Source organism: Mauremys reevesii, linkage group 2, assembly GCF_016161935.1.
Source record: "Mauremys reevesii isolate NIE-2019 linkage group 2, ASM1616193v1, whole genome shotgun sequence".
Classification (NCBI taxonomy): Eukaryota; Metazoa; Chordata; order Testudines; family Geoemydidae; genus Mauremys; species Mauremys reevesii.
In genome coordinates, this window is record NC_052624.1 from 223,205,418 (window position 1) to 223,219,403 (window position 13,986).

Genomic DNA, 13,986 nt, shown 5'->3' on the forward strand with positions numbered 1-13,986 from the left:
GACCATTATGATCATCTAGTCTGACCTCCTGCAAGATGCAGGCCACATAAGCCGATCTTGCCCAGAACCAAGCACACAAGGGGCAGAAAGAATGTAAGATGTGCAAGGGGTGAGCATATGTGCTCAGGGAGACGTGATGTTCTGAAGCTGGCCAAATTTGGAAAAAAGCAATAGCTTTCTCTCTAAAAGGGTGTTCTGCACGGGAATTTCAAATGGCACAGTGCCTCCCAGAATTCGTCCTTGGGAGATGCAGAGAGTTCTCCTTTTAACTGCTCTCCCAATGCAGAGCTGTGCCTTCAAGGCACATTTGAGCCTGGAGTAACTTGTGAAATCAGCACAGTGCCTGGTTGCATCAAAGTGAACTTAATGTACAAATATTCAGCAGGCATCATTTTACCTTTGTAAAATGCCAGCATTTTGAAGGTTAAATATTGGACAAAATTACTTTTAAAGACAGTTCAGAATTACCAGATTCACCCCTGAATTAGCTAGTTTTCTACTTTTTTTTATTACACATTTAAAAAGCTGTGATCCCAAGAAAAACTTTTTAAAAAATTGCTGAGATTTTTTTTGTTTACATATATATACCAGAATCAGTCTGGGTTATTTTTAGGGGCCAGGATAGAAACTCTTGAAAGCTTGAGGTTTATAATGAACATGCTAACAGCATCACAAATGTTGACACTAATACAGAGGGACTTCAATTTACTTAAGTATTGGTAACATACAATCCAAGTTCCATCAGATGATAAAGAATAAACTGCTGCATTTATCTAGTGGGTGTTTGAGCACCAATGAGGAGTAAATGATTTGATTTTGTGGGCTCAGAGGATTTGTCAGCTGCCTCATAAGTATAATTCTGGCTCTTCATATTCCTGCTGCTTCTAATTTAGCAGGACAGGCTCATAATTGAAGCAAATTAACTATTTACACTTGTCACTTCTACCAGGGGAAGAGGACACATCAGCAGGAAAGAATGAGTGGGAAATTAAATTCTTCCCACTTGTGTCAGATCTGCCCTTATATAAACACATTAACAGTAATTTCATGAGGCGTCAAACATAGAAATAAATACTGAGGGATAAAATAATGAGGTGTTGCTATTGAGCTGAACTGTTGTAGCTAATATTACTGTGTATGAATTATGTAGCCTGAAAGCAGGCATATGTTACAGCACTCAAAGAGTTGCTTTGCATGTGCTATCTGATCATTAAGCTTTGGGTCCCTAGGTAAATCCATCTTTCTTTTTGCTGCAAGGGCCAGTATAACATTTAAGTACATACAGGCATACGCACACATTATAATCTGTATATAATGGGTCAAATTCATTCCTGGTAGAACTTCAGTAAGACAATGGAGTTACACCCAAGATCATCTTTGCATATTACATTCATTTCCACGTCTAATATAATAGCATGTTTATTTAGGTCATTGGCAGAAACTTTAAAGTCACTTACTCTAATGTAAACAAGCCCATTTTGTTTGTAATTTGCTAAATCTATTACAGCCTTTCTGGGTCTCCAATTAGAAGCTTAAGGTTCATTTAGTACACTTACATCTGGTTTTGATTTTAAATGACTTTCCTTTTTCACTTAAGAACAGAAAATGACCTAAGCAGTCTTTTTACCCAGTTTGAACCAACCTTCTGTCTGAAAGCCAGAGAGGCTCAACTATTTAGTATGCCTAACTTTGCTCCTTGGGGCCATTTTTCTCCCCTTTGTAGCAAAAATATGTGCAAAGGGCAATGATGTACAGAAATTGGCTACAAAAATGGGATGTAAAAGAGCATGCCGTTTACTCGGGAGAAAAAAAATATTTGTAGTAAAAAAGAAAAGGTAGAAAAGCCATTGAAAACCACCAAAAATCATGAATACTATATTGAGGAAGATGTATACTGATTTATTACTGGTAGAGCTGATTTTGTTGGCATTTTTATGAAACAAAAAACAGATTTTTTTTTCAAAAAAAGTTTTTAATGAAAAATGGTGACAATATTGTAAGTCCTCCCCTATTTTTTGACTAGTTCCAGTCACTGTACAGGAGGCAGTATTTGGAAAAAAGCTGCGAGGTATGCAAAAATGTGCAGTAAACATTTGGGAGCCCCTTCCAGTGAGAGGCAAAGTCACCTCTAGACAGACAGACAGACTCTCTCTCTCTCTCTCCAGATGCTTGGAAATCCATGGAAACTGTTACAATATGGGACATTGAAGTGTAGATATCTGCACATAGCGAGGGAAGAGTATTTTGCTCCTTCTTTTCTGTAGTAAGTTACATTGTCTTTCTTGGGTATCATGGTCATAATGTGCTCCCCACTGATTTCAGCTCAAAAAGTAATGGCATCATCTGTTTCATAGTATTTCTGCTTTTTCTTGATTCCTTCCATATTTCCTCAGATCACGCTTCCTCTGACTTTTTGTAGTTTGAAAAACTTTTGTAGATCTGCCCACAAACTCTAATCTGGTATGGTATCCCAAAAACTAGGTTTGGGCTGGCTGAGTTCTCAAGCAGGATTTGTATCAAGCTCTGACACCATCATTCATTCCATGGTGTGCAAACCATAGGAACATATCCCTTTTTTTACAGCTAATGGAACTATGATCTGCATCATGATTTACTTGATCCAACTGCCATTCAAGTCAATAGAAAGACTCCTATAGATTTCAATAGAAGCTGTATCAAGTCACAGTATATAAAAGATTTAATATGTACATATTTTAAAAGATGTGATATAGCTGAGCTGGTATTTTTCTTTCTCAGTAGTGGAAAAATAATTAACCAAAAAATCCCATCAGTACTTTTTAAACCTTATTTTCTCCAGCTCGTTATCTTTTTACAACTTATTGTGTGTTATGCTTTGCTTACTGATTAATTTATATTTATATTTAAAACAATAGAAAGGAATTCCAACTCAGGAAACGGTAATAATTCTATTTAAGTTCCTGAATAAGCATCAACTTCCAAAGCATAAAATCCCTAACCCTAAGCCTAATTCATAAATAAAGTAAGTATTCCTATGAGAATCCCACACTTCTTTAATTTCTTTTTGAGATTCTTTCTATAGTATCTTCATGGAAGCCAAAGTCCATATAGTATGTTAATCCCTTGCTTTTTTAGAACCCAATTTCCCTACCAGAGCCCACTGATTTTGTGACAGTTACTTGTATCCTGAGACTGGAGAAGTAGGCCCTTAATATGCAGAAGAGCTAGCATTTTGGGGAAGCTTCTTGTAATCAACCTAGTTGATTTCAATGGGAAGGTCTACTTAAAAAACAAATGGCACAGAGTAGTCCTATGTTTTCCTAATGGCTGTACTTTGCAAAGTCCTGCTGGGTTATCACCAATACTGTTGTTTGTTAGTCCAAGTTTATAGTTATACTCATTGACCCTAATGGGTCAATGGGAGATTTGCTCAAGTAATTCTACAGAATTTGATCGACAGCTGTTAACAGCTGTGGAGTACTACAGGAACAATAGGTGTTGAACAGAGATTTTGTAAATGTTGATTTTTGGATGAAAAAAAAGGGATACAGTTATCTCATCCTTTGACCAGCTCTATAGATAGTTGAAAAATGTCAACCAAAAACCAGTAACAACAGAAACAACTAAACAAACACCATGTTTTTCATGAAACCATTTGTGAAAAAATTACTCTTCTTTTACCAGTTCTAGTTTTGAGCAATTTTGATACATGGGAATCAGTGGGCCTGATTCAGCACTGTGATCTGCCTGGGTGGACTTCTGCACCTATGTACATCAAAATGGGGGAACTTGGCCCTGGTGCAGGGGCAGCTCTATGTATTTTTCCACTCCAAGCACAGCAGTCAGGCGGCTTTCGGTGGCATGCCTGCGGGAGGTCCACTGGTAACGCGGATTCGGCAGCATGCCTGCCGGAGATCTGCCGGTCCCGCGCCTTTGGCGTACCTGCCGCCAAATTACTGCCGAAACCGCGGGATCGGCGGACCTCCTGCAGGCATGCTGCTGAAGGCAGCCTGACTACCGCCCTCACGACAACCGGCACACCGCCCCCCGTGGCATGCCGCCCCAGGCACGCGCTTGCTGCGCTGGTGCCTGGAGCCGCCCCTGCCCTGGTGTTAAATCTAAGCCTGTTGCAGGTGTAATGGCACTTTTTTCTAGCTTGTAAAGATATCCTATACCATGTGGTTTAGTGGTCATTAATAATGCTGCTTTTGCAACTTTCTTTAGCAAATATAAGTGGTAAATTTCAATAAATATGCATGTCGATAATCTCCAAGATGAATACGAGGAGCCAGAGTCTACAAAATACTGTTGAAACTGCTGAGCATTTTTTCCTAGAAATTGCCAGCACTTTGTAGGATCAGACCCTCAGTACAATGTAGAATTAATTTCAATTATAAACACAACGGACCTAGAAAATAGGATTGAGAGTTCTTTTGGATCGGGGCTGTCTTTTATTCTGTTTATACCACACTAAAGAATATGGGGCCTGATCCTGATTGGTGCTTTTAGGTACTACTGCAAGACATAATAAATGATAGTAATAAATACGCGAAGTGAGTCAAAGACAGAGGAGCAAACATACGGTAACACAACGTATTGAAATACCCTGCATATATATTTGGTTGCATTACTCTTTTCTGTTTGAATTCTGTAGCACGTAATTCTGCCGTTTAAAACTCTAATGGTTTTCCAAGGTTCAGCAGTTTAGCTTGAAGACAATACAGATAACAAAAACAAATTCTGTTCTACTAATTTTTTTTCCAATACAGGAATTATTCAATTATTGCTTTCAGCTGTGAGCAGGAACACTGAAATTAAATTTGGAAATTCCAGGGTTTTTTTTAATGAAAATTGTATTTATTTTAGGTCTCTGACAAGCATGGGGACTATTTTTTATACTACACACAAAACCAACAGATCAAGAGCAAGTCTTGTTTCCTCATGAATGTGCATTTTCAATTTGTTTTTGTTTATCTCCATTGCATGGTCCTGGACTATCACACAGCAACTGAGTTTTTCTACTCTGCTGGGGGAAGAAAAATATAAAGTGAGTTCTGGAGGGAAGAATACAATGATATACCTAATGGCTAATATGATTCAGAATTGTAAATTAAAGGTAATTATAAAATATGCTAGAAGAAAGACAGATGAGTGGCTAAAGTGTTTTTTTACCTCTGTTTTTATTAAAGAACATAACATTAATTGGAACTAGAGACAGTGACTAGTGTGAAGTTCAGATATGGATCCAAATTATCACCAACTTCAGGGGAATCTGGATCCAGGATTCTAGTTTCAATTAGAATAGAGATGGGCCTAAGATCCAGATATAAGCTTTTGGAAAGTTTCTGAGGGGTGTGTGTGTTTGGATTTGGGGTTCCAGTGTGTGAACATCACTAGCAAGAACTCCGAAGTTGCATCATTGCATATCATGTGGGCAAATCTCTGAAAGGGCTTAAAAACATTAAGGGTGCACTATTACTGGCACACAATGAAGGGGGAGAAGGTGTAAGCAAGGAGCCTTACCCCTCTTGTACAACCCATGTAAGGATCTACAAAAATTGCAATTCCATTGTTCTCTGATACCGCCCCCCAACACACACGCGCTGCGACACAAGCCACCTCAAATGGAATAAGGGTTAGTCCTGGCCGCTCACCCACTCGGCCCTGGCTGAGCACACCAAGGACCCAAGGCTACTTTTCTGCATGCTGGGGAGGGTCCTAAGAGACAATTCTTCCTGCTGTGGCTCTGCATCACCTGCAATGCCAGCCTGTAGGTATCTGCACTCAGAAAAATACAGTCAAAACCGTTTGCTACTGAAATTTATTCTGAATACAGTCCATGTTTCGGAGCCCAGAGCAAGTAGTCACTCTCATGGACCTGAGATGCAACATTCAATTATTATAGAGGAACTGCTGTACTGAAACAATCAAGTCCATCTAATCTAGGATCCTCCCTCAGACAGTGGCTGGGCACATTAGAGGAAGGCAGAAGATAGAACCCCACACACTTTAATGTACCTGACCTCTATGATCCTCTGATTCACAAAGTTACCTTTCCTTCAGCTGAACTTTCTGGAAGCCACACCTTATTTAGTAACAGTTTCTAGGTAGAACATTTTTTTTTTGGTCAGTCATTAAGGGCCAAATTCTGATCCATAAAAGTCAGCAGTAAAACTCTCATTGGTTTTAATGGGACCTAAGTGCCTCTCCATGCAATCTTCCAGCTGACTTTTTGTGGGGGGTTAGTGAAGGTAGACAACCAATTCTCTGAAGTCCAGAAGTCAGGACTTATACAAAGAATTTTTAGTGACACTCTTTTTAATAATAATAGGTTTGTATCAAGATGCTAGTCAAATTAGCACAGAATTAGCATGGAAAATGAGAAACCCCGGGAACGTTCTGCTCAGGAAGCCTTTACGGTTCTTTGTTTCTGTCAATTGGTATAATGTCTGGAGATGCTGAAAAGGACAGCTTCCACACAGTGTTTTCTATTGAAATCAAATAAACACTGTATACATAAATAGATGCTGTGCTGTCTGCCTCCCTGCTGGTTGGCAGTTTACTCTGGCCTCTCCACTCTCCTCTCCTTCACAGTCCCTCTGCAGCCAGCCTCACTCTCCACTGTCACACTTCATTTTTCCTCGCTCCCCACTGTTCCTTACATTTCCCACTTCTGGCTTCCTGTCAGCTCACGTCCTCCCCTTACCACATTAAAACCAAACAATAACAACAGAGTAATAAACCTAATATGATGTTTGTCAACCATCACTCTGACCATTGGGTCTGGCTCCTGTGATGAGCTCCACACAGAAGGACCCCTGCAACTCTGACAAGGTCCCAATGATTTCAGTGGGGTTCTGTGCAGATGCGGGTCCATCCTTGCAGAGCTCCTTACAGGACAAAGGCCTTTGCTTTCCCCCTCAACTTTTGTCTTTCTGATCTATTTAGATTGTCAACTTTTCAGGGCGAGGAACGTATCTTCATATATGTTTGCCCAGCATCTAGCGCAACAGAGCCTCTATCCTGCTTGGGGTCTTTGAGCACTACTGCAATACAAATAATAAAAAATAGTTAACAACAATAGCTTAGGAGAGTAGAACCCTATATTATTTTCTACAGCTGGTTTCCATTCTTTGCCTTTCTCTTCAGTGGAAGAATTACATTGTAAAAAAATTAAACACACATTTTAATATGTTTGCAAAATGTAAGGACATTGTTATAGTTGTAATCAGACAGAGTGTTCTGTTCCTGTGTAGTCATGATTCCCCACACCTAATTCACTTCAAGCACTGGGCTTTCTCCATGTGCTTAACAATGTACCTAGGTGTATCTTTGTTATGCAACACTATACATTCTGTCATGTTTTATGGATTAAGTAAAACATTTAATCTTATATTTCTAAGGTAGACATGCAGAGGAAACAGGGCCTTACGGGGAACACTATTACCATCAGCCAAGGCTGTACATACTGTAACTTAATTGAGAAAGACAACAATGGACCTGGAAGGAAGGAAAAGAGAAGCGCAGAGCTGAGAATGTGGAGGAAATTATTACTTTAACATGGACACCAAGGGGAGCTGTTCACACTGCTTTACATTTCACCTGATTGTCTCCTACAGTCACACCAGGTCTTTTTTCAGGAGAGGGCTGAACAAAGCCCCTTGATATAGCACAAATAGGATCCATAAAGTAAAAAGATAAGGAATCAAACTTTTCCCAGACTGACCTATAGTTCCTTTCAAAAATAGAAACAATACCTTAAAAATATCGCCGTGAAAATGCATTTGCCACAGAAATGGTCAGTTAACAAAGGGCTATCAAATAGTTAGGGCCTGAGCCTTATGGCTCTTATTCCCTGTCACACTGCATAGCTCCCATAACATCTCATCACCTAGATGAGACACAGAACATCCCACTTAGTCTTTCACTTTGTACAATATTTAATGACAGCATGTATACCAAAAGAGGAGGAAAGAGCTGAGCATATACTCCCATATCGTCTGAAAAGCTGTTGGGGAAAGGTTTCAATAACATATTGGTATCAGCTCTTTGGTGGTCTTCAAGGAGTGGCTAGGGATAGACGGACTTTAAGCTTTCTGTTAAGTTGGAAAAGGGTAAAGAGATAAAGAGTAACTGCTGAAGGGGAGGATAGGTGGTTTTTAAACATCACTCTGGCAGTGTAAAGGGGCCTCATTGTAACTGAGTCTCAAGCCCTCTGACTTTGGCACACAAAATCCTAAAAGTAATGATATAAATTCGCAGGCAGAAGAACTAAAATACTCTTTCTAGTGGCCTAATAAACTGATATATGAAATGAGGTGATAGTCCCCTGAACTTAAGTTCTGATATGACACATTTTCAGGTTTAGTTGGAATGAACAAAAGGAGCTGCTCAGAGTGGTTAGACGGGCATGTACTTGATCACTACAATTTATATCACATTGTACCTGTTTTTGTTCCTCTCCCAAGCCATCCCACATTGAAGCTACAATTTTAGAGACTTCACCAAATGTAGCATTAGGGTTTTGGCCCTTGATGGCTGCTTGAGTGTCTCGGAAGAATAGTGCATAGGCAGACACAGGCTTCTGTGGCTCATTAGGGTCCTTCTTCTTCTTCTTTTTGGGAGTTTTGGGTTTCTTTCCCATATCAGAAGCAGGTCGTTTCTCTCCTCCATTGACCTATAATAAAAGTTCACAAAAGGATAGAAATTCATTAAATTGTGAATCAGACCAAAAAGCTCTATTTATCAAGGCATCTATAATATACATTATGGATTTTGCTGGGGAAAGTGCACTTTTAGCTACAGTCTTTTGATAATCCAAATGTTGACAACATTTCCCAGGGTTTCATCTGTAAAAAGCATTATAAATGTTCTAGATTATATAACGTTTTTCCTAAAATGATTCATACATTTTGTTTTTATAAAATTATCATCTCATTAATAGATTAGCATGTCATCTTTTTATCTTTTCGGAGTCTTACAGCTAATGGTTGTTGGAGACCTGTAATGAGTAAAACCATTACAGATTTCATTATACATTGAGCACTAGTTTAATCATAAGAACCATTTAAGTAGAGCAAGAACAATATAATTTCCACCTTATATTTTTCTTTCCCTTAGAGGACTGTTTTAACCTATGGCTCAGTTCAATTCCCACTGAAGTTAGTGGGATTGTTTCCAGTGACTTCACTGGGAACTGGATTGGGAATCAAGTGAATTGAGATTTTAAAAAAAAGTTAATTCCCTTGTAATATTCTTAATCAAAATCAAGAGCAACAAAATTTCAGCAGTTTAGGTTGGAATATTTTTGACCTATTTAAGGGCTCCATTCTGGTCTTATTGGAGTCAATGGGAAAACTCTCATTAACTCTGCTGGTACATGATCAGTCCCTTGGGTTCTGAATAAAGGAGCAAATGAGTCTCACGCATACACTGGATGAAAAGAAGAGTTTGTGTTTGTGTGTGTATGCACACACTTAAAAAATCCCCACACCCTGGATCCTTCTTGTGGATTTCACTGCAGCCTGAAGATGTGCAAATTTGTGAAAACCCAACTGTTCTTTAACCATTAAATATTTATATTGCAGTAAGGCTTCCAACAGGATTCAGGACCCCATTTTGCCAGATGCTGTGCAAAAATATGCAAAGACACAGGCCTGATTTTCTAGGCGACTCGAACTACATGGCACAAAGTGGCCTCAGCAGACTGGAGAATCTGGCTAACTGTATCTGTCTCAAAGGGTTTTTTGTTTGAAAAGACTCAGGGGGAGAGGGTTACAATCAAATAGAGATGATTTCTGTCATTTTTTAATAAAGTGTGCTCAGGTGCCATGCTAGATTACAGGTGTTCCAAAAATAAACACAGATGCATAACAGTCGCTGCATATGGATGTATATGCTCACTGTGGGACAGACCCTTCTCCCTCTTCCTGTGTGTCACACTGTGTTCAATGGGACTACTCAGGTGAGTAAAATGAGCAGGATTTGGCCCGTTGTGGCTTTTTAATCAGAACAGCAATGTGATGAATGTAACTTGAAAAGGAAATTGCTTGGTTTCTAGGCACCTGGTTAGGCAATCAAATATGCAGTTAATGGTTGTGGAGTATACCAGCAGCACTAGAGAGAAGAGGGAAGAAGTTATAAAACACAAGCTGCTTGTTTCAAACTTGCAGATCACTATTTCACTCTACACTGTAGAAGAAACTACAAGATCAATAATATATGAAGGTGTGTTATGTGCACACGCAAAGAGCTCCCTAGTTAATTTGACCATCCTAATCCAAATTTTCCAAACACCTCTAAGTAACAGTTCACAAATCCCAGGAGCAAGGAGGCTTGACAACTTCAGACCCACAGTTAAAGTTCCTACTATTGCTATTTTAAAAGGTTTCTTTTAATGCTTTTTGTATTGACCAAAGGGATTTACAAGCTTGTAGATATTTAAGATAGCAGGATGTCCAAACTACCATTTAACTATGTGATAAATAATCATAATATGCATAAAAGGTAAGAGACAAAAAAGTCTTCTTGTCAATCGCTTGGACATTTTATTCTCCAACCCAAATAATCAAATGGCTTCAAATATCCCACTGCTAAAAAGGGAGTACTCCCTGGGAAAATTCTGTTTGTTTTATAAAAAAAAAAAGTAAAGAAAAAGAATTCCAGTACTAATAACCTTGGAAATGGCTGAGATGATGGCATACCTTATGCTCCCATCAGTCTATCAGCTTCATAGACTCCACTGCTAACCATCAAAGCAGAGACAGATGGGAAATAAAATAAAAAACATATATATTCTTCTAGGCATAGACTCGTGCTTCAAAATCCCTAGAGGTGTAGTTAGCTCATGGTAATCCACCTCCTGTCATGCCTTATTGCTTAATTATAGTGATGTATTTAACTTATTTATCACAAGAAAGCAATAATCTTTCACTTTAAAAAAGTCGGTAGTAACCACGTTGCACAAATGATAGATCACAAGACTACCTAGTGTAGGATTTAAGACTATCAAGTAAGGCACATTGTTGATATCTAAATGTCCCTTGAGAAGTTTGAAAATGTCTATAAATATATTTAAAATAAACTGCAATAGTACCAAATCCTTTAGCGGAGCTAGGAGAGCTGTTTTACACATACTATCTTGCAGTAATTGCTGTAGTTTAAAATAGATTTTAATCAAGCACCATCTGCATAATAGGCTGAACAAACAACACAGAATTCTACTTATAACTCTGACCATATAAAATAAATATTGTAAAACCTCTACCACATAAAGAGAATATGTGGCAGCAGTTCCCTAGTAATCATGTTTCTGTTAGTTAATTTTTGCTACTTGCAGTCCTCTCGGTCTCTTTTCTCTGAACTACACTATTTGAAATTCTCTCATAAGCGAAATTCAAATGAGCATGGAAAAAAACAGTCATCCATCTACTGAGAAATACATATTTGCAAGCCTATAATGCTTCTAGCATCTCACAATTATGCTTAGCAATAACAGAATACATGTTTAATGATCCAACACTATGAATTATAGCAAGAATCGCACAAATGCAGTATTTGAATTTTGAAGTGGTCAGAATAAAATGTGTAGTAAATGGGCACTTTGTTGTAAATGGTTTTATAGTTACATACAAACACTGATTTTTTAAGGTCTTCTTTTTATTCATTTAACCACAGACTTGAATACTGAATTTAGAAGAATTCAGCACAGCCAGTTTTAGGATCTGCGCTTCCTACACAAATGAGTTCCTTGGCCAGAGATTTTAGTTCCCACTTCCACTGTTCTAAGCTACTTTCAGATCATTCACTTTCAACCTCAAAATCACATTACTGTTATCCTTCTCCCTGGGTCTTACTGACAAGCACCCTGGGATGTCTTACTCTTAAAGCAACAGTATCTAGAGCAACTACCGGTAAGTCCTCGGTAATGCCCTCTTTAATGGTGCTGCTGCTTTTCCCTTCTTTGTGTTTGAGCTAGTGCAGAAGTGTATTTTAAGTCTGACAGTTCTGTATGAAATGGCCACTACCACCAGGTGTGTGCATGTCTGGAAATACCCAGCAGCTGTTGTAATCATTTATATATACGGTGATGGTTCCATAGCATGGATAGTTTTTAGCATAATTTTATGCTGTTGACTAAAGAATGTATTTAATATGAAGTTCCTTTCCTACTGGAGGTTCTGTATACTCACAGTTATATAGTTTATTTCATTTTCCTCTTTGTTTATTTCCAGCACCCACTGAAAACAATGGGAATTTTGTCACTGACTTCAGTGGAGTAGGATTACATGTCTAATGCAAAGGCATACATTAGCTTATTCATTTTGCCAGTCTGTATGCATACATTGCCTACAAATGAAGTCAGTTTACACTCTCAAATCATTTAGAGAGGTTTTTTTCTCAGACAGAATTGGGTATAGTTGTTAGAAAGCATGACAAAGAAGTATATATTTTACTACCAAATCTTTCACAAGAGGTGCAGCAATTCTTCTTTCAAAACCATAGGGTGTAACAGGCCCAGCGTAATTGGCATTGACTTTAGTGGCACTACACAAGTTTATGTCAGCCTAGGACTTATTTTGACTATTACTGGTAGATGAGTTGAAAGATGTTGGGACTTGCTCATTAAATTGAAAGAATAAAAAAAGATGAGAACAATGATTATGCTTATTCCAGATAACGTGGTACTCACTCCATTATCACTCAGTCCTCATAGGAAAGTTTCACTGACTTCATCAAGTTGTGCCTCAAAATCTCTATTTGTAGCAAAATTTGGCAATTACCTCATGACAGCAGTGCATGACTGCCTGAGTAAGGACTGAGTAAAGAACTCAGGAGCTGACCCTTTGTATGGTATCGTACATTGATATAACAGTTTATAAAACTTAGGCAAAAATCCCAGCGTTTATCACACAAGATTGTGTGCAAATATGAGCTATTGGATCTCCCATTGGTCAGAGACTGGCAGAGCGCATCGTGTGAAGCCCTCCTGTCCCCATTCAGCTCTGGTGCAATTTCTTTCAAAGGGACAAAGATGGAAGAAGAGCTGGTTTGAGAAATGGGAACCCTCAATTGCCCCTTTAGGGCAGCTTTAAGATCACTTTGTACCGCTCTGGCCCACACAAAGTTGCTAAAGGCCAAGAATCTGTCCCAGCTAGTTGGCAGTTTCCAGGGACACAGCTGTAACTGGGAGCTATACCCATTAGTTTTTATTTGCAGTGTTGCTGTAGCAGGATATGAGAGAGACAAGGTGGGTGAGGTAATATCTTTTACTGGACCAACTTCTGTTGGTGAGAGTGACAAGCTTTCGAGCTACACAGACCTGAAGAAGAGGTCTTGTCTCTTTCATCAACAGAAGCTGGTCCAATAAAAGATATTACCCCACCCACCCTACCTTTCCAAAAGTTTTTATGTAAATTATATTCATACACTAGTTATGATGTTGATTAATCAGAATATCTCTGCTTTTAGATAGGAACACTTGAATTATTATATTGTATCAGACATTTAGCCCAGTGGCCAGCACCAGACCCTTCAGAGGAAGGTGCAAGTAAACCTACAGTAGACAGATGTGGGATAATCTGACTCCCCTGGAGATCTCATTTTAATCCCAAATAGAGATCAGTTTAAACAGTGAATCGTGTGGTTTTATATCCCTTCCAATTTTTTTTTTTACTAACTATTATAACTTTGGAAGAATGCTAAGGTAACAGTAACATATCAATTTCTGTGTAAATAGTAACTTTAATTCTGGTATATCATGCTTTTTTTTCCTGATGATTAAGATAAGGATGGGAGAATTTTAAAGGGAGCTTCCATATTAGCATTACTTGTTTAATACACAAATCCAGAATACAGAAATACACTTCAGTACGAAAAAGACCCTATTTCTTTGTCTGTAATACTCAATAGTTCCTTCACTGTTATTGAAAATATTTGTTTTAATTTGAAATACCTGATTTAGTGAAATCAGAATCCTAGGCTTATGATAAGGAGGCAACCTTGTGA

General features: G+C 38.5%; 1 protein-coding gene across 7 annotated transcripts in view; it reads right to left on the reverse strand.

Moving 5' to 3' along the window:
• TOX (thymocyte selection associated high mobility group box) overlaps nucleotides 1–13,986 on the reverse strand; it is a 275,138-nt gene that overhangs the window by 43,879 nt on the left and 217,273 nt on the right. For all 7 annotated transcript variants that reach the window (XM_039528068.1, XM_039528069.1, XM_039528074.1 and 4 more), the window contains one exon: nucleotides 8,426–8,656. In XM_039528068.1, the coding sequence (XP_039384002.1) occupies nucleotides 8,426–8,656 (231 nt within the window). The remainder of the gene's footprint in view (nucleotides 1–8,425; nucleotides 8,657–13,986) is intronic.